Source organism: Diadema antillarum, unplaced genomic scaffold (assembly GCF_040938485.1).
Source record: "Diadema antillarum isolate AM-2024a unplaced genomic scaffold, OU_Dant_1.0 seq00000574_RagTag, whole genome shotgun sequence".
Taxonomy (NCBI): Eukaryota; Metazoa; Echinodermata; class Echinoidea; order Diadematoida; family Diadematidae; genus Diadema; species Diadema antillarum.
Window position 1 is genome coordinate 379377 of NW_027271510.1, and position 21523 is coordinate 400899.

The window sequence follows — 21523 nt, forward strand, 5'->3', positions numbered from 1 at the left end:
TAATAATAATAATCATAATCATCGTCATCATCATCATAATAATCATAATATTAATATCAATGATAATAATGATAATGATGACAATGATAACGGCAGCGACCATTCACCAATCCCCCTGGGTAATTACCCCTTGGATGACTACCCCCCCCCCCCCCCCGATAACTACCCCCAGATAACTACCACCCGGATAACTACCCCCTGGATAACTACCCCCCGGAGAACTACCCCCTGGGTAACTACCCCCAGGATAACTACCCCCAGGATAACTACCACCCGGATAACTACCCCCGGATAACTACCCCCCCCCCCCCCCCCCCCCCGATAACTACCCCCAGGATAACTACCACCCGGATTACCACCCCGAGATACCCCCCCCCCCCCGACAACCATACCCCGAACCGCCCCCTCCTGATACTTACCCACTGGACAACCCTCCCCCCCCCCCCGAAAGTTACCATACACCCGTTGTAATTTTTCCATAAGTTCATAACACAATATCAGAAGACTAAGCTCATGTAGGCCCTACATTAATTCACCTTTCTCTTACACTGTCATCATTTACTCTTTTGGCTTGTCATTTTCTACCATTGTAACACATTAGACGATAAACATAGGAAAAGGAGAGTTGATTTCACTGCAATTCATATTCCCTTAACATTAGCGAGGGACCCTTCGATATAAAGCCATAGTTTCTGATAGGATCCGGGCACGGTTTTATGAAAGTTATCAGTCCTGACAAGCTGTCAGTTCCACACAATTACCAATTGTTGTAGGTCGATCAAAGCAGGTCCATGGTAACAAGTCAGTGACTCGAGCTTATCAATCAAGCAGAACCCATGGTTTTATTGAAATTATTAGAGACTAACAAGATGTCAAAACTGGCAACTTTTATCAAACGGTGCCCTAATCTGTCATTTGAGTAAAATTACAGCTTATTTTACATACAAGTAGAATTGTGCTAGTTTTCAAATTAAATGTTGTCGACACTTTTAGGGGAAATCCAGTTCAAATATAAGCTAGTCTGATTAGAAAGAGTAAGATGTTACGAGTTTAACAGTATTTCTTTTTTTTTCTCTTTTTTTTATTTTTTATTTTTACAAAACACCCCTAGTTGTTAACGAAGTCTTTTGTCCTGCACCCTCTTTTTGAATAGATCTAGAGACTTGTAGTTGACAGAATCCTTTTTACATTAGGGCTGCTCTGTTTTATCCCGGCCATTTTAAGACTATTTTTTTCACAAAAACTTGAATCCTTCTTGGAATAACATGCTCTTTAATATTTCGTAAGGGGTTTCTAATTATCTCACCCAAAATATGTTCAAAACCTGAAGTTAGGTCTCGACCAAAACCAGACGATATGAAAAAATGGTGTTGTTTTTTCAATTCAAATAGCAAACGTTGTTCGAAAATGACAATGAGAGACGTAATTTTCTGGGGGGGGGGGGGAGTTATTGCAAGAGGGGTGATTGTTTGGAGCCTAATCTTAATAAGGAGTAATTATCAAGGGAGGTAATGCTCTGCGGTGATCATACCAAGGATGTGACAATCTCTTCCCGCATCCTTGATATACTAGTTGTTAATGCCCAATGATGCAGTAGGGCAATTCTGAAATGAGCGTTAACGGTATAATAGTAAAACAGTTACAAAATTGATGAAACAATGCAAAGAAAGCAAATTAAGACAGAGACGAAGTACACAAATAAAGATACAGTGTACTCCCGTTACAACGAACACGGTTATAACGAAATTTCGTTATAACGAAGCAAAACTTCTGGTCCCAAAATCATAATTAAAGTCTATGGTACAAAATTCGCTTATAACGAAGACGGTTATAACAAAATTTTCGTTACCACGAAGTCTTTTCTGAGCGCCACTGACAAAGAAAACCAAAAGAAATGTGCTCCGTTACAACGAAATGCGGATCGCATTCGAAAATGCGTAGCGGAACAAGCATTTTTATAGCGTCTCTGGATGCATGAGGGAACGCTTCACATCATTGTATGTTCACTCCGTGTATCACGCATGTGAAGTTTCCGAGGGGAACTTGCGTTATTGTAATACAATAATCTGAATTCAGATAAGGTTTGTTTCATTGTTCCGAAGTCCTTCAATACAAAACACACAGATTCTGATACAAGTAAATGGCCGTAATAGTTCAGAAATGAAATATTAAGCACATTTTGGCGTTATTCCAAAGGTTCGTTAATCCGATGATAAAATATGGTTCTTATTCTTAATCTTATACGGTTCGTTAGTCTGAAAATGATAGGAATTCAAAACGTTCGTTTATCGGAACATTACAAAAAGAATCGTTAATCCATGGTGGAAAAAGGTGAGTACACTAACAAAACTTAAGAATTGCAATCCTTATAATCGTCTTAAGATAAATAAATCTTCGAAATAACTAACCTTTCTCATTTTTTTTCATTAACGAACTTTCTTCGGAATAATGAACCTTACTTCATTTTCGGATGAAAGAAACAACGAACTTTCTGAATAGTGAACCTTTCTCATTTTTTTGATTTATAATTAACCTTCAGAATGACGAACCTCATTTCATTTTCAGATCAACGAACCTTCGGAAAATGAACAATATATTATTTTAATTTAAATTATGAACTTTCGGAATAATGATTCTTCGGAAATGTGAACCTTCAGATAAACAAACCATCGGAATCCCGGGAATGGCGAAACTTCGGAATAAGGAGCCTTCGGAGTAACGTAGTTAAGTAAGAAAAATTTTTGGAATAGCGAATTGTAACCAAATCCTACACCGTCATTTTCTACACATGTATGTATGACAACACAAACAACTTTATGCTCTTTTTAAAATGTAATATTTAAACGAAATTGAAAAGGTACTCTCCCATTTGACGTAGCTTTCCAGCGTATGATGAGGATTCAACAAACAGAAATTTATTTTTATGCGTGGTTTCCTTCTTTTCATTATACATTGCATATTATATTTGTTCGGTTATAACGAAATTTCGTTAAAACGAAAAAAACAAAACAAAAACTGCCGGTCCTGGGCATTTCGTCCTAACGGGAGTGCACTGCACATGAACACACACGAGATAAATCCCTTGTAATGAGAGAAAGAGGAAAGGTGAGTAATGAATGACAGGAATAGACTACCTTCACGGTACATGGACAGAGAAAAGCGAGAGGGAAGAGGAAGATGATGGGTCAAAACCAGGGCACGTGAGGCATGAGATATAAGCTCGATCCTCAAAATAAAGAAGTGTTACATGGAGTTGTGGTAAACGATAGACGATTGTGGTTAAAAAGAATATTGCAAAAAGTGAAGTGTAACATTTCTTCAAAATGTCTTTAGTTCAATGGTAAAGGCATTCAAACTTAAAACCTCTTTTATACTATTATCAAGAGAAATTCGAAATTTCGGAACAGTAAAAGAAAATACAGATTTAGCGAAAATAGTTTTGGTTAAAGGCATTAACATTTACTGGATTACCGAGTAGGATATGCAGGGACAGTTTCGTTTTTGATGAACATAGAGTCAAAATACAGAAGGGAGAAATTAAGCTTGTACATAAATCGTCCTAAATGCAAACGATACAAATCGTAAATCCTTAAAGATGTTGTTTCCATAGGATGAAGTATCAGTATGGCATCTCCGTGATTCCTGGCAAATGATACAAAGAACTTCGTTTCCTGTAGTAATAATATTCTTTTTATTAAAAGTAAGAGTTGGGGGGGGGGGGGGGCAATGACCCGGGAGGTAGTTATCCAGGGGGTAATTGACGTGGTGCACTGTCCTGGGGGTAATTTTCCTTTTGATAGTTATATAGGGGAGGGGGAGTTGTAGGCCTACCTATCCGGGGTAATCATCCATGGGAAGTTATCGGAGGGGGTAGCTATCGGGTGGAAGTTATCTGGGGTCTAGTTATCGGAGGAGGGGGTAGTTAACCTGGGGATAATTATACTGGTGGTAATTATCTGGGGAGTAGGTATCCGGAGGGTAATTATCCGGGGGGTAATTATCCGGGGGGTAGTTATCCGGGGGTAGTTACCCAGGGGGTAGTTCTCCGGGGGGTAGTTACCCAGGGGGTAGTACTCCGGGGGGTAGTTATCCAGAGGGTAGTTCTCCGGGGGGTAGTTACCCAGGGGGTAGTTCTCCGGGGGGTAGTTATCCAGGGGGTAGTTATCCTAGGGGGTAGTTATCCAGGGGTAGTTATCCGAAAGGTAGTTATCCAGGGGGTAGTTTTCCTAAGGGGGAATTGCCCTGGGGGTGATTGCCCTAGGAGGGTAGTTGTGGGGGTAGTTGTCCTAGGGGGTAATTACCCTGGAGGGTAATTGTCCTTGGAGGGTAGTTATCCGGGGGGTAGTTGCCCTAGGGGGTAATTTTCCTGGGGGGTAATTATCCGGGTGGTAGTTATCCGGAGGGTGGTTTTCCAGGGGGTAGTGTTCCTAGACCCCTAATCCCTCTATAGGCCTAGTTTTGGTATCTGAAGTAAAAGACGCCATCATGCACGATTTGTAGCTGTGCTCACCGATTGTCAACAGGTAGGGGAGGGCAGGGGCGAGTTGGCCTAGTAGCGGGGTGTGGCCGAGAAAGGCCGAACGCATCACGTACATTTGGATCAACGGAGGATGGATTGGATGAACGTGCATGGGCCGAATCGGATTGGTAGCTTCAGCTTGTTTACATGTGGGTGCAGTGGCGCAGCAAAACCAGCGTACGCAATAGAGATCTACAGACATGCCATCATCAGATCCCGATCGATATCTAACGATACGCACTGATGTCACGTCGTGAAACCGTGGCAGTTGTAATTTAATCGTTGATAACCGAGCATTAACAACTCTTTGTTAATATTTTGTAGGTTCTGTAGCTACTCCTCGATTCTTAGCCGTAAAAATGAACACCTTCAAGAGGAATTTAACCGTCAGTGCTCCAGATGAGCTCATTCTACCAATGAACGTCCCGGCGAAACTGTTGATGGGACCAGGGCCAGCCAACGTATCACCACGGGTTCTCGCCGCCGGAGCTCTCCCGGTACTGGGACACATGCATCCGGAGATGCTCAAGGTATGAACTGATTTACGGGGTGTCTACAGAGCTAGGAATGGAATTCCTAGAATAGAAATACGAATTATTTTTCATGTTATGGATGTAGACTATGTACATGTGTCTGTTAATGTAAATTACAACTGTTTGAATTTATATTGGACCCAACCAACATTAAACAAATCAATTTAAATTGATATGAATAGTACCAATAGTGAGGTGCCCGCACCTCGTCAGGGGCCCGAATACCGTCACCCCGCTTAAAATTGTTTTAAGCGCACTAAACAAAAATTTATGCCCGGGACTGTGTTCAGTACGCTTGAAACTTGGCAGGGCTACCACAACCAAGCAAATTTTGGTGAAAATCGAACAGTTTTTCGCGAAAATCTGAAATTTTAATCGGAATAGGACCCTACGTGCAAAGTATCACCACTGTCCCCGCACGCATCTTTTACGTGTATGTCTATGGGAGCATCACAGTCACCGCACACGTATTTTACGTGCTTTGTCTATGGAAGTGCGGGTGACGAGTTGCGGGCCCCTTCCTAAACGCGCAACTTTTTCGCATCGTTCGCGTTTGACGATAGCTGCAAATTTTCGATATCGATCAGTGAGCTTGTGATTCCATTGGAATTTTCAGCATTTTTCCTGTATGTGGGTTGGATTTCGAAGAATTTCAGTGGCGAAATGTGATTCAAATATGCGCAAACATTAACTATGACGAGGTGCGGGTCACCCAAGTATACTACATCTTGTCATTAAAGAGACATGGTTAACGTTTAATAGTTTCTATGCCAAATACGAAGATAAATACTAAATACTAACAGAGTGAAAACAAGAATTGTTGCCCCCCCCCCCCCCATGCAGACTTTGCATGCAATTTTGTAGGCCCCAATGTGCAATTCCCTTGAAATTTAACTTCTTTGTCCCCTTTTCCATTGTTCTATCTCTTCTACTTAACTCCATGTACAGTGTAATTCTTCATCTTCTTCCTCCTGGAGGAAAAGTGTATGTGAAGTTATTGAATGCATCTGAATTTGACAACATTCTTTCGTCCATCAGATCATGGATGACATCAAAGTGGGCCTCCAGTACGCCTTCCAGACCAAGAACAGCCTGACATTCGCCGTGAGCGGCACGGGGCACTGCGGGATGGAAGTAGCCATGATGAATGTCATTGACCCGGGGGATGTCATCCTGGTGGCATGCAATGGGATCTGGGGAGAGAGGCAGGCTGACCTGGGCAAGAGGATCGGTGAGGGGGCATTACTGTTTTGTCTTTCATTGTTTTCCATGTCTGCTAGTTTGGATTGTTGTTGTTGTTGTTCTCAACTAGATGACAGGGGTCAACTCAGCTGGTAAGAAACTGGAATTTGTAGTTCAAGATTTTCAAATTTGAACTAACCACCATTTGAAGGATTGAATGCGTTGAAGTAAAATGTGATTTGAATTTGTTTTTGTTTTTTTCATAATGTGATCTTCTGATTGTGCTTGATCTGCCATCGTGTATCAAGTCTGTGTTTGTGCTTTACTCTTCACTCTAGGTTAAATCATCCACACTCAACATTTTCTCACTGATTTGTGCTAGAGTTTTCACCATACAGAGATTCAAATCATTCTAGAATCATGAATCAGATTAAAGCTGTCACAAAGTGACCAACAGCGTACAGGAACTGGATGTGCTATTACATTGCAACAGTGGAAAATTGCAAAAATTACATGAAAAATAGCATCAATTACAATGGAAAATTGTGATGTCTTACATTCAAAGGGTTATACAATATGTACATTCATAGATCATGTCCATTTAAGACTCATCATCCATCATCATTCATCTTGTGATCCAGAAGTCGTAGAGGAGGTGTGAGAAGCTGTGGGGATCAGTCCGGGACTGATCTCCCGGACTGATCCAGTTGGTGGGGACCCCACCAACTGGATCTGTCCTCTGCAGTGTGGGGCTGTCCAGTTATGTCCATTCTTTACTAAAGTTTTAATATCCATCCAGCATTTCAGCTGTCTACCTCTGGCCTCTGCATCTGCCACCTTCCAAATGTTCCTTGCATGATTGTCTCAGACAGAGTGTTGTGACCAGGATAGTTTCCTTCTCTTAACAATTTTAGACTCCTCTTCAGCAAATATTGAGGATTACAATGATCAGTCAGTTAACATGAAAGCTCACCAGAAAAGATGTTACCTGGTAGATTAATCAAGTATCCAATCTTTTCAAATTCTTTCACAGGAGCTGAAGTCAGGATACTACAGAACCCAACAGGAGTTTCATTCTCCCTCAGCCAGATAGAAGAGGTAAGTAATCAAGTTGTCCCTCTGCAGCAGTCTTAAATATATTCTACCTTTATACACCAGTATACATTGTATTCTATTAAAGTCCAAGAACTCCCTTATGTCACTCTTTTGTTGATGAAAAGGCCCAAATCAGGTGCACGAGTACCCTCACTTTCCATAACTCCCGCTCTTGTTCTAAAGTGGGACTAGGCACACTTGATGCTGTTTTGCTGTTGTAACAACAAATGAAACAGCCCCTTGCTGCCACAAATACATTTGTAGGCACCCTGTTGCAAAGAGCCTACAGAAGAGGGATGATCACCAATTTTACTGTACTCTATATATGAGATAAAGGAAAAAAGCAGTAAAGAATGCAGTCATACGAGACACACTAGATTATAATATCTTATTGATGATATTTGTTGAAAGAACTGTTTCAGAATGATTCCTACAGTGCAGCTGCGATATAGATACATTTCTTCAAATCTAATTAAATGCTGGTGGAGTGGTATCCCAGAGACTCCAACTCTCCTGTTTTCGACGGGAGATCTCCCGCCGAAAGCCCATTTTTGCAAAATCTCCCGTTCTCCCGTTTGAGATTTGATTTCTCCCGCCCTGGCTCTGTGTCTCCCGGTGGATAGGATTTCTTACTTATTGCTATCGTATGTTGAAAAAATAAGCCTTAGATAGCACCAGAGAACATCTAGAACCCTAGGAACTTCGCGCTTCTCACACATCAACTTGGAGTCTCCCTATTGCTAGGGGTTTCGGGCGGGAGAATCTCCAGATCAGAAGGTGCTTGGGGTTGGAGTCTCTGGTATCCTATAAAGTAAATTTTATGAGAAACACAAATTTGTAATAAAAAGTAATAATATATCCTGCAGTACTGTGTACTGAACATTATACAAGTTTCAAAAGTGATGCTACGCAACAAAATCATGCAAAGTATGTAAAAGACAAAAACAAGCAGGCAAACAATGATTTTCAGCATTCAGCAGCATCCAACACCAATGCATATTTGTTTAAGACAGTAAGACCCTTTTTCTCTTTTTGCAATCATCCTGACTTTAGCACAGATAGTTACTTAGATGTATCAAAGTCCATGTTTAGCTAATGATTTTAAACATGGCACATGATTCCTTTGAGCATAGAGTGGATGTTCAATATTCAAACATTGAGCATTTTGACATGTGGTTTATGGTCTGTTTGTTTTGTTTCCTAATTCTTCCCACCAGAGTTTGAAGTCCCATCGCCCAAACGTGTTTATCATGACACAAGGCGAGTCGTCGTCCGGGGTTTTACAGCCAATGGAGGGCATAGGGCAACTATGCCGCAGGTATATCTCCTGCAGTTACTACTTGTCTGTAATTACTTGTTACTCTCAACCTGACCCCCATTCAATATTGATAAAGGTGATTATGGAAATAATAATGATACCTGTAATGAGTGGTCCATATTGGAGCGATTAGACACATACAGTGTAACTATACAACTCGTATGGTTCCAACATATGACATTTTCATTGGGTGGTGAGGTTGCTCAGTAGGTAGCATGTCTACCTTGTGCAAGCAGGCCTCCGAGGACCCCCCAAGGACCCCCCCCCTCGACGTTCCGTGCGATGTATCGCCATCGCGAAGAGATATCGCCGCGACGTTCCATGACTTTTTTCTTTCAAGTCTCCCGCATCTTTTGACACCAAATTTGTAATGCTTGGGCGCGGTTCCTATATATGCATAAATATGTAGTACATGCATGTCAGACCAAAAATTGCTCAAAAACGTGAATTCATGTACAATTTCAATGCAAACTGTGCTTACAGGCAAATTTCAAAAAGCATGATTATTTGGGGGTTTTATTGATTGAAATCAGTTGATAACATATTTTCATGTTCGGAACAGTGTCGCGGACAAATTTTAGCGAAAAAACAACGAAATACATAAGAAATTTTAAAAAACAGTGAAATACTTAAGAGTTTTTTTTATGGCACAATTTTTTTGCTCTTACATTTGCTAAGGACACTAAAAAGAATAATTATTTATACACTCAAAAAATGTGCCTGTTTTGAGCTTTAATTAGTGATTTATACCAAATAGTCTGATTTCATGTATTATTATGCATGAATTAGCATAATTTAGCATAAATGATAATTTTTTGCAAAATCAACTTCACGGTATTTTAGATTACATCACAGGCAATGTGTGTGCCAATTTTCGTCGCAATCGCGCGATCAACGGCCGAGATCTGCCCCCCCCCCCCCCCCCCCCCCCCCCAGCTCTATCATCAACCTAAATAGCCTGGCCTAGTTAGGGTTAAAAGATCCTGCTTCTCTCCATACAGAAAATCAGGGAGCAGGGTGGTACGCCCTACGTAGTCACACCAGAAAACGGGAGAATGATGCCGACTCCCTTATGGTCCACCCCATGTGACAACCCAGTAGCCATGTGAGATTGAAGGCTACCATCACATAGGAGAAAACAGCAGTTGTAACAGGACACACTTTTTAAGGCCAGCAGTAACAATGAATTTTCAACTCAATTGATACAGATAGTACTGCACTCCAATGCAATTGGGAGAATGAGTAACAGCAAATGTAATCTTTAGAAATTTCAGCAAATGTCATCACAGAAGTTTTACAGAATGTGCTACTTTCCACATGAATAAAAAGAACCAGCAACTGATATTCACATAATGTAACCTTTTTTTTTCCCACACAGTTCTACTGCCACAACTCATTTTGGACGATGACTATGCCTTACATATAATTAGATTAATGCCGTTAATATGCATTCCTCGATGTTCTTTCACTGCAAAGTGCCATCATGAAGATGCATGATTATGCATACACATTCTCTAGCTCCCCAACCCCCAACTTTTTTCATTGTGGTTTATGTATCCTATCACAAAGTGCTTGTCTGCTTCAGGCCCCCAAGCTCTTGCAGATGCGGCCGCAATGTCTTCCCAGAATCAAAATAAAAAAGATTTGCAGTCAATCTACACATGTAACTGGGCCAAAAAAAAAAATTTGTAGGAGCCAAAGTGGGCCTTCGGTGAAAAAAGATTGAGGTGCGCAGATCTAGGGTATACATAATGCAAGTATTTGTTTCCTCCAAATTCATTTGTGACCTATCTTCTGAAAATGAATTCATGTTTGATGCCGGGGCAAAGTTCAATTACCTTTTTTAAAGGTACCATATTATTTTAACATGGATTTGGGGTGGATGTGACCAAATTTGGGATTGTGTATGTTGATCTGTTTTTTCTTGCTCTATGTCATTTCTTGGTGGCAGATATAACTCACTACTTCTTGTGGACACTGTAGCATCGCTTGGAGGTGTGCCGATGTACACAGATGAATGGGGTGAGTTGTCAGTAGAATAATGTGGTTAGTCTGTCTGTTTCCAAAGTTATCCAGTACCTGTTCACATGTTCAATCATGATTCTTGTGTGGTTTTCTCCCGTCTGTGTACAGAATTAAATAAAATCCATATTTCAGCAGTCTCTATTTAGCCATTCTCTATTATTACCCGTTGAGGATGGTTTGATTTTGCTACAACATGCATTTCCCATAGACGCTTGCCTGAGTATAATCGGGACTCGTCCTCAACAGGTTAAGCCAAGGAATGGAACTTTGTGTGGTTATCCATCCATTATAAATCAGTCACTAGGTTTACTCTTTATTTGATGGCTTGGTTTTCACTTCAATTAATTGCCTTGTTTTCATTTTCTGACATATATTGTAATACACCAGTGTCATGTTAATCTCAGTGTTTTGCAATATCAAGAACGTACCCCAAACCTGCTTTACAAAATATGCAATGGAAATTGGTTGCTTGCATCTTCATGTCTTGTTGATGTCATCCTACTGTAGGCTGTGCTTTTAGTCGTCACTTTAATGCTCAAACAAAGTTCTGGTACGCCTGAAAAAGTTGTCAAATTTCGCTCCCAAATGTGAATGTATGCCTAGGAAATGTGCGGAATAATGCTGTAATAACAAGGTATTCGATGGGTAACAACGAAAATGCGAAATATTAACCAAAAAGATTCCGTCTCAGAACTTACCCGAACGGGGTCAGGCTAAACTCGGACTCGGGGATAACTCGGCCTCGCTTTGACGACGGCGGGATGAGTTGTATTGCCTTATTGGTTGTCCCTCTGGATTGTACAGTGTTGTACTATGGGAGCGGCCTGTATAAACTACATTGTAGCGCTTGGCGTTCTGGCTACTCGCAGTAATGGTCCTAGTTGTTACAACGCGCGCATCAAAAACCTCTTTGGTGCACGTGCAAAATTAGTGTGCGCCAATCAAGCACCTCTAAAAACATTCAAAGACGCTTGATGAACAACAACAGAAACTTCAAAGACCGCGGGTCTCAGCAACTCAGGTGATGTGCGTATAGGCTTGAGGACCGCGCGCTGTCTATTTGTTTTGTACAGGATCAGCATGCACTTTCCTGTCTGTTCAGTTAGGCCTCGTTTGGTATTCATATATATGCAGTAGGTTATGGCGATCACGAACTGCGTGTAAATTGTCTGAAATACTAGTAGGGTCAAGTTTTTCCTGAGACCGAATTAGTCTGGAGCCTTCTGGAATAAAAGTCGGTTTTCCGACTTTTATTATTTTTCTCAAAATACTCCAAAACGACTCATCATTCCGGCAAACCGCGTCAGCCAGGTATTAGAGTTTCTTTGTAGACTCTTTCGATATATTGCAAGCAAATATGAAATGGTGCCAGACGGGTTCTCAAGCCCTTACCAGAACTTTGTTTTAACTTTAAGCAATAGAGTACCAAAGTGATGACGTCACACTCTTTTGTTGTAGAATGGGTTGGAACCAGGTTCGCGCATAAACACTCGGACCAGGTGAGGTTGTTTATTTAGAACCAGTTTCCATGGTAATGAATGACTGACATTACACTATGGTACTCTACAACAAGTGAGACTGTTGGTGGTGTGTTACTGGTTCCCCTGCAGGTATTGATGTGATCTACAGTGGCAGTCAGAAGGTGTTGGGAGCACCCCCTGGGACCGCACCCATCTCATTCAACCAGAAGGCCTGGTAAGGCTTGGCTTACCTTATACCAGGTACCCTTGGTATATTTAGGCAAGGCTCAGCATAGTAGTGGCTCCGGGCAACTAAATATTGATGTCTGGCTACCAGATCTCTCAACTAAGATTCAAGCGACTAAGATTCAAAATGGATTGCTAGGTTTCTGTTTATTTCGGGCCACCAAAACTTCAAATTTGGAGATTTTAATCGCCCGAATCGGCCACCGGAGTAAAAATAGTTAACGCTTACAAAAAGAGACATACTGAATATTGAATTACAATCATATCTTTATTGGCACACTGCAAATTATACCTATCTTTGATGAGCTACAGTAAATATCAATCAAATCAAATTGATGATGTTCCATGAGGCAGTTAGTGTGGGAGGTCCATCATGAATGAAAAATATTTTCATTTGCAAGTAAATTGTGATCCCATAGAAAATAAATTCTGTTTCCATGTGTGCTTTCACAAAGACATGGAAAGGCATGTTTTAGGTAATTTTTTTTTTCTTCGACATATTTCAATCAATATTTAGAAATATTTCAAAAATCTAAATAGTTAAAATGGAGTTTCCAGACTGATGCATTGGTTATGGATTTGACAGAATGGTTTTCAGGATTAAAAGAGCTTCCTTCACTCTTCGAGATTAAAGGACAAGTTCACCTTCAAAGACATGTTGGTTGAGTGAATGCAGCAATATTAGTAGAACACTTTAGTGAGAGTTTGAGGAAAATCGGACAATTTGTCAATAGTTGTGAATTTTTTAAGTTTCTGCTCAGTCACGGCTGGATTAAAAGACTAAGTAAGCTTGTTATGTCACATGAGTACAACAATATAAAGAAAGAATAAAGAAAATTCAACATATTTCCATTTTTCTCGCATAACAAAAGAACACTCGACTTCTCTCTTTCAGACGGCAGGGGGAATAATATTACCCTTAACATACGTTAGTAGCAAGTCGAAGAAATGTGCACTTTATTCAAAAAGTAAAGTTTTGTGAAATTCTCTTTTTATTTTCCTTATATAGTTGCACGCATGTGACATCATACACAGTACTAGTCTTCTCATCCAGCAGTTACTGCGCAGATACTTAAAATATTCATAACTTTTGAACGGATCGTCCGATTTTCCTCAAACTTTCACTGATGTGTTCTACTAATGTTGCTGCATTCTCTCAATCCTTATGTATAAGAAGATGGACTTGTCCTTTAACTGCAAAAGCTGAAATACATTACAGTAATGTTTGTGTCTTTCATGAACTAGGGAGAAGTACAGTAGGAAGAAGACACGAGTGCCATCCTTTTATCTCGACCTTTCACACCTTGCCAACTACTGGGGCTGCGATGACTCACCAAGGAGGTAAAGATATGGCTTGTTTTACATCAGTTGTATCCCGTAAGGCTAGAATGCAATCTGTATTTAACCCTTCATGAAGCCATGCAGGCAATGATAAGCCTTGAATACGTGTGAGAAGAGTTTACATTGTCTCCATGTGAAATGGTCCTTCTCGGGATTATCACTTATTCACACTGCAAACTCTTTTCACACATGTATACACACCTGATTAATGCGTATGACCATGCAAACCTGCACATTCAAATCTTATCCAACTGATATTGATAGTATAATGATAAAATCATGCTGCAGTATTAGCTGATGAGTTTAGTGAGAAGAAGTCTATTGTGGCGTAAATGTTTGATGTTTTCATGCAAGGGGTATTTGTGCAGGGTTGGCCAGAAATCCACAATCTTAGCACTTACCTGAGTGTGGTTGTTACATAATTTTTCATAATCGATTGTCAACAAATTGGGCCACAGCAATATATTATTGATCTTCTGTGCTAGAATGAATCACATGCAACTTGTTGGAAAATACAATTGCAAGGACACAATACTGTAAACACGATATGTTTGCGGCATGAAAATTTCACGAATTGGAGCCGACGGCCTTTCTCGCAGCATGAAATTTTCGCGTATTGCCACTGGCATCCCATGCATATTGTGTCTGCAAGAACTTTCGCATGCATTTTAATCTCGCGAAGGTTGGCCCTCGCGAAATTCGCGAAATTAAAATGCAGGCAAACATTCCTTGTTTTACAGATATTGTTCATCATGTAATGTTCTACCTCCTCACAATGGTGCATGGGGAGGGCTCTTCAGGAATAAAAGTTGTGCACTACCTGATGATCATGCTCTTTATAAAAATCATCATGCAGTGAGTGTAAAATGGCAAAGATACACGTAGTACAGAAAGGAGAGCACACCGTAAAATAAAGACTGGCTGTAACTGTCCTTACAGACTATTCTTCCATCATGTACGGTATGTCCCCCAAAAAATTACAATCAGATTTTCGCATTGATAACATCCAAAATGATTAAACTGTCTAAATGCTACTTCAAGATCTTAGAATATAACATCTTGGCTCAATTTTGCAGAAAACCCCATTCAATTTGGTTAAGCGGTCACAGAGAAATGTGGATTGTTGTAAAGCATGTCATGAGTCTGACTCTTACAAGTTTAGCACTTGGATGCTCTTGTGTGTGAACACAATAGACAGAACTTGGAGGGAAGAGATTCCTGACATGCTCTACAAAATTCCTCATTTCTCTTTGACCACTGAAGCAAATCGAGTGGTTTTTTTTTTTAAGATGTGGGCAATGGGTTATAGTTTCGTACCCTGAAATTGTATTTGGATTGATTCACTATTTTTAAAGTTATCATTGTGGAGGGTCATGGTGTAATTTTGGGGGGGACATCAGTCATACGGTATTGTGTAAATCCTCAAGGGATCTTTACTGGAACACTTTATACTTGTAGGTTTTATGTCAAAGTTTTCAAGTATCAAATTTTCATTGTTGTGCAGGTATTACAAAGTGGTTTGTCTTCTTTCCTTAAATCAAGTTATTTCTGATCCAGAAATGTCATTTAATCCTTCATGAAATGATGATACGGATTACAATGCTTATTTTAGTTTTGTCTTCTTTTCTAAAATCAATTTATTTCTGATCCAGAATTGTCATTTAATAATCCTTCGTGAAATGATCATGGGTTACAATGCTTACTTCAAGAAATTATGTGTTGTTGTTTTTTTTCCCCCCATAGATATCATCACACATGTCCAGTCAACAGCCTGTATCAGCTCAGAGAAGGATTAGCTATTCTTGCAGAAGAGGTAATCGACTGCTGTCGTCTATGACAACCAGACCTGTATATAATTCATTATGCATCACAAATGCTATAAAAAGTTAACAGATGAGAATTTTCTGGTTGAGGTCTCATTTCAAAAGAGGAAATATTAAACGTTACAAAGACCTATGATCTCATAGGTATTGGGCTTGCTTAACTCATCAAAATAAGTGATGAAGAATATGAACATAATAGAGTGGTACCTTGTAGAGAGTTTTGGTTTTTCTTGTTGTTGTTGATGTTGTTGTTGGGGGTTTTTTTTATGTTGTTGTTTTTTACAAATGTTTGTATATTATATATATATATGGACAAGTAGACAGGAGAAGAGAGAGAAGAGAAATCGGTTGAAAATACAATGACCACAGACACAGGTTATGAGACATTCGAAAATACAGAGTAAATTGTCTCAATGTTGCATGTATTATGGAACACAATGTGCCTTACAGTTAGCCTATAAATATGTGTTTTCTTTTTTTCTTTCACTTATTTTGCAACATAGGGTATTGAGAGTTTCTGGGCTCGCCACCTTGCTGCGGCCAAGTCTCTGTACGCTGGTCTGAACAAGCTTGGACTAAAACTTTTTGTGGAGAATGAGGTAAGGTCCAAGATACTCGCTCACTATTGGCAAGCATTTATATTACCTACTACCATGTTCATGTGATACACAAAATTTGATTTACCATTATTGGACCTACAGAGTACTTTTCATGGAGGTTTTCCTGTAAAAGTTAGTTTGTTTGCATTATTTCATATTTATAATGTATGATAATGATACATGTAGTTGTTCCTCTCCTTTAGAATGCTTAGCCGCCACATTGTGATGCTCAAAGTACATCATGTGGAATCATACTCACACCCAGAGTATACATCCTCACAACACTCATTGGGGATCATTCCATCCAAACTGCCATCTCACAGCACGCACATGCTAGATTTGGCCACACTTTGTTGATACCATATACCCCTACTGAGGTAATATGGGGGGGGGGGGTGGGGTGTGGGTGGGTCTATGAGCACAATGGCAGGGCTTAAAGCCAAGAACTTTTGATTATAAGCACAGAGAACAATTCACCAAACCATTGCCATGTATCCATTTGCAGACTCGGGTGTTGATTTTTCGTGTTGAATGTTCATTTGTTTGGCCAACTGTTAAATTGTTTCTTTACATTTTTTTTTTTTTTTTTTTGTACAGATGCTTAGTTCAATTATCAAACATTTGATATGACACTAACATCTTGTAAGCTCTTGAGAGAGCATTTGTGACCCGCTACAACAAAAAGGTCCTAAAGTCGCGCACGGTCGAAACCGTGAAAATCGAATTTGAAGTCAGAGCATTAAAATTGGTCAAAACTTACGATTTTCTGATTTTGATATATTATTGGAGTCTAACATGTCTTCTATCATCTGTCGAAATTTTGAAGCAAAATGATCGAAGGAAAGACCAAAAAATAGCGTTTTTCTGAGCCATGTTTTTTGGCGTTTCAACGAAGCAGAAACTGGTTTGAAAATTTGGACTGAGTGCCACAGATAGGCTCCGCCCCTAACAACGACCAGAGTGATCTCATTGGTCAGTTTGCTGCTTGCTGCTAACCGAAGCGTGAAGCTCACACACTGCCCAGTCGACTGGTGCGTGCGGGCGGGGTGCGTTATGCTCAGCCGCTTCTCACATCCTGATCACTGATTGGTTGGTGAGGAGACCGCCGACGCTGATGTGCTTGAATGAACTCTTCGGGGGTTGCTAGGGCTTACCTTCTATTGTCCAGAGGTGAAAACTGACTTGCGTGTCCCTTGATCGCGATTGCGTCGAAAGGAAGACTTTTAGGGTGCTTTTCTCGAAACAGTGATTTTCCAGACGTCTCGACATGCTCTCTTTTAAACATCGATATCTCCGCTGCCGATTATTTTTATAAAATGTGTTGTATATCAATTTAAAGCAGAAAGATTAGGGGATTATATCATGCAATTTTCAAATAATCGACCTCGCCCGACTTTAGGATCATTTTGTTGTAGCGGGTCACATTTGTCAATGACAGTAAAACTTTAGGTAGTCATATATTTGCTTGGCTTCCTTTTGTTCATCTAAAGAGTGAGATGCTGCCATGATATCTTTCATTTTTTTCTTTTCCTTCACAGGCAAGCCGGCTGCCCACAGTGAGTGCTGTCATGGTCCCTCCTGGTGTCGACTGGAAGAAACTTGTCTCCTTTGTCATGCAGAAGTGAGTTTGCTCAAACAGGGATTGGTGCTTCAGGGTTCATCCCTGCTCAATCAGCCTACTTTAACCCATTAAGGACAGGCTGATATTGCTACAACATGCATTTCCCATAGACCCTGCCCGAGTATACTTTGGACTCGTCTTCAACGGGCTAAAAAAATAGCAACAATATTTGAAGAGTTGGACTGCAAAATTCGATAATAAAGTATCAGCTTTAGGTATTTGAGATTGAGTGGCTATAAAACATTGAAAATGGTTGGAATGTATGTGATAATTTCAGTGATATCTTCCAGAATATATCCAGCTATGTGATGGATGTGGTGTCATTGAAAAGATTGAGTATTTCTTACTTGATGATGACCTTATGAGGAAGAAAAAGTTTGAAATGGCATTTATCTTTTTTTGCATCCAAACTCTTTTTATGCCTCCGCCACGAAGTGGTGCCGGAGGCATTATGTTTTCGGGTTGTCCGTACGTCCGTACGTACGTCCGCTTTCATTACGCGATAACTTGAGTAATATTTACTGGAATTTGACCAAACTTGGTCCAAGTATGAAGTATGATGGGGCAATTATTTGACTAGATTTTGGGTGAAATCGGCTAAAGGTCAAAGGTCAAGGTCAAATCATGAAATTGTATCCGTTTACACGATAGTTCAAGACTGGATGGAGCAAATTTCACCAAACTGTGTTGGAGGATGATGTATGATGGGACAATGACTTGATTAGTTTTTCAGTGAAATCGGACAGAGGTCAAAGGTCAAAGATCAAGGTCAAATCCTAAAATTTATCTGTTTACGTGATAACTCAAAACTGGATGAAGCAGCTTTCACCAAACTTGGTCCAAGGATGATGTATGATGGGACAATTAGTTGAGTAGATTTTAGTGGCATTGACTAGAGGTCAAAGGTCAAAAGGTCAAAGTCAAATGCTACAAATGTTGCAATTTCCCCCATATATATGCAACGCCCAAAGGTATTTTCTTGAAACTTGGTGTGGACATGTACACTACTGCGTAAAGATTCTCGAGAGAGAGTTTCATGTCATAAGGTCAAAGGTCAAAAGGTCAAAGGTTAGGTGAAAATGTTGCAATATCACTTTTCTCGCCAATGGTTCAATGTATCTTCGTAGAACTTGGTACATACGCATGTACTGACTGGCAGGGATTATCTAGGGAATTTAGGGGTCATGGGTCCATAGTCAGGGGTCAAAGGTCAAGGTCAACTCCTCAAAATTTTACTATTTCCCTCATATACTAGTATATGCAATACTTGCATTATTAGTTTCAAAACTTAATACATGCATTACCTAATGGATATTCTGTGGGAAATTTCCAGCCAGAAGGTCAAAGGCCAAAGGTTAAGGGTCAAAGGCCAGGTTTCAATGCCCCCCCCCCCCCAAAAAAAAAAAAAAAAAAAAAATCTATTTTGTACCGTCATTACACTCTTTCTTCATACCTTGGAAATTACTCAATGCATAAACTTAGAAAAAGGTCTGTCAGAATTCAAGTAAAAATTCTCAATTCCCCAAATATGTGTACCTGCACTCTTAGAAAATTATAGCAAACCCAGTTCAAGACATTTCGGACAAACTTGTCATTTCAATATTTTGCCAGTTATGTGAAACTGTCATGGATCACTCATTGTGAAGACATTGTACTATACGCCTATTGGGAGAATCATGCATTATGGCGGAGGTATCAGTCGCCATAGCGACATTTCTAGTTTTTTTTTTTTTGCTTCCTTTTTTTCTTCTTAATGTAAATGATGCTGTGTTTTTGTAATTTTGCAGGGTAATTTTTTGGATTTGGTACATGGTATGCTCTGTGTCGTTTGTTTTGGTGTTCATTCAATCTGTTTGTTTGTTTGTTTGTTTGTTCATTTCCATCTGAGAAGATGGCTGGATAGCCCATATTCAGCTACGTTAAGCTGGTCTTCCACAGGGTCCAGTTGGATGTGAGGTGGGACCACTTCACCGGGTTAAACACCCTGCTCTTTACAATGAACGAATGAAGCGGGATCTTTTACATGCATGAGTTGTTACTCTCTTATACACGGGACCTCCATTTTAAGTCCTATCCGAGGGACAGAGTGTTTTGCCTCTTGCTAGAGGGGACGGTATGTTTACACACAACATTGCTCAGTCCAGACTCGGGTTCAAACCCGGGCCCGTAGGATCGTGAGGCAGATGCCCTACCAACTGAGCCAACTCACCGCCCTCTGTATAGAACTAATTCTATACATCTTACTCGATGATGACCTTGACAGCCATCTATATGTTGATTAAATTTTCATCTTGCCACTGAACTTCTCTACAGGGATACGTAAAATTTTCATTTTCTTCATCTTCAATTAAGAGAGGAAAGGAGTTTGAAATAGATCGGAATTTGATTTCTTCCGTATTCAATTTCAATTGATCAAATCACTGTTTGTTTCTTTGTTGTTGTTGTTTTTTATTGCCATAGATACAAGATAGAAATATCAGGTGGTCTTGGTCCTAGTGCTGGAAAGGTAAGATCCTTTGACGAATGTAATATCAGACCTACTAGAAGGAAAGTTTTTATCTTGAGAATTAGTTCTATGCATCAAATATTTATGCAGTAAAAAATGTGAACAGGATATCGTGTTCTCTTGTCTTAGATCAAATTCCTCTGCATTTTGAGACCTACATTTTTGAGGTATAAAGTTACTGTCAGGAAGATGAAATTCAGACAAGAGTTATTGCAGATTGACATAGCATGTTGTAATTGTGGAAATAATGATGAAAAGAGTGATGGTACAATTGTACAAGTATTAATCATAAATATTGTTCTTCTAATGAGACGTATTGCCATATCTGGCGTGATCATTGTTATCAACACTCATACCATTGTATTATCCAGTTCTCAAAGACTTGTAAATAAGGGAAATTGTTCTGATTTTCACCAGGTTTGGCGGATTGGGCTGATGGGCTACAATGCTAACCAGGAGAATGTGAAGAGAGTCCTCCGGGCGCTAGAAGATGGCTTGAACCACTGCAGGACCACATCCCGGCTCTAGACTGGTAGCTGTAGTCGTCATGGCAACTGACAATGCAGCATGGTTCTTGAGCAATAATGTTTTTGCTTTCCAGTTATGTTTGTATGTTGCTGTTCTTTTTTTTTATTAGCAAGACTTCATTTCTTTATTTACCATGACATGCTTACAGCATGCTGTCTTGAGTCAGAATAGTTATTATTTGTTCAGTCAGTACTTGACTTGGTGTATCCCCCATCATGATTCCTTTCAAAAAGGCTCAAAATTTGATATGAAATTTCCACAAAGTGCTACTAAACTCCTGATTTGTTTATCTCAGATTAGTTTGTAACAAACAAAACATGGAAGCATACTTTTTATTTCAGTTTACTTTCAGTTTTTTCAGTGACATTAGCCACAAAGAATGTATATTTGTGCTTTTGGTTTTCAGACAAGCAAACTGTTCTTATTTGATGAGAACAGTCCTATTTTTCATTGAGTAGAATTTGTGTATTGCTAAATGTGGGAGATTGATGAATATCCTTATTTTTCACATCTCTCTACCATTTGTATATACTTGTTGAGATTCAGAGTTGGCACATTTAGCATTTGTTGGTGTACACCAGGAAAACCCACCCTCAAAATTCCCTTCATGCACTCTTTAGGCCCGTGTCTTTCTCAACAACAATTATCTCAAGCGGCTCATCATTAGCAGTAGTGTACAAAGGACTCATTCTGGTTTAGTTCAGTCCTGGGCTGACACTAAACAAGC

The 21523-nt window shown here is 39.8% G+C and overlaps 1 protein-coding gene across 1 annotated transcript; it reads left to right on the forward strand.

Annotated features, from left to right (window-relative positions):
- Nucleotides 1-4763: 4763 nt before the first annotated feature.
- Nucleotides 4764-21217, forward strand: LOC139735385 (alanine--glyoxylate aminotransferase-like). The gene is made up of 12 exons (XM_071646134.1): nt 4764-5049; nt 6091-6283; nt 7268-7332; nt 8547-8647; nt 10599-10669; nt 12283-12367; nt 13624-13719; nt 15463-15532; nt 16046-16141; nt 17680-17762; nt 20223-20268; nt 20686-21217. The coding sequence occupies exons 1-12, from the start codon at nt 4879-4881 to the stop codon at nt 20794-20796; spliced, it is 1188 nt and encodes a 395-aa protein (XP_071502235.1). The 5' UTR covers nt 4764-4878; the 3' UTR covers nt 20797-21217.
- The last annotated feature ends 306 nt before the right edge of the window (nt 21218-21523 follow it).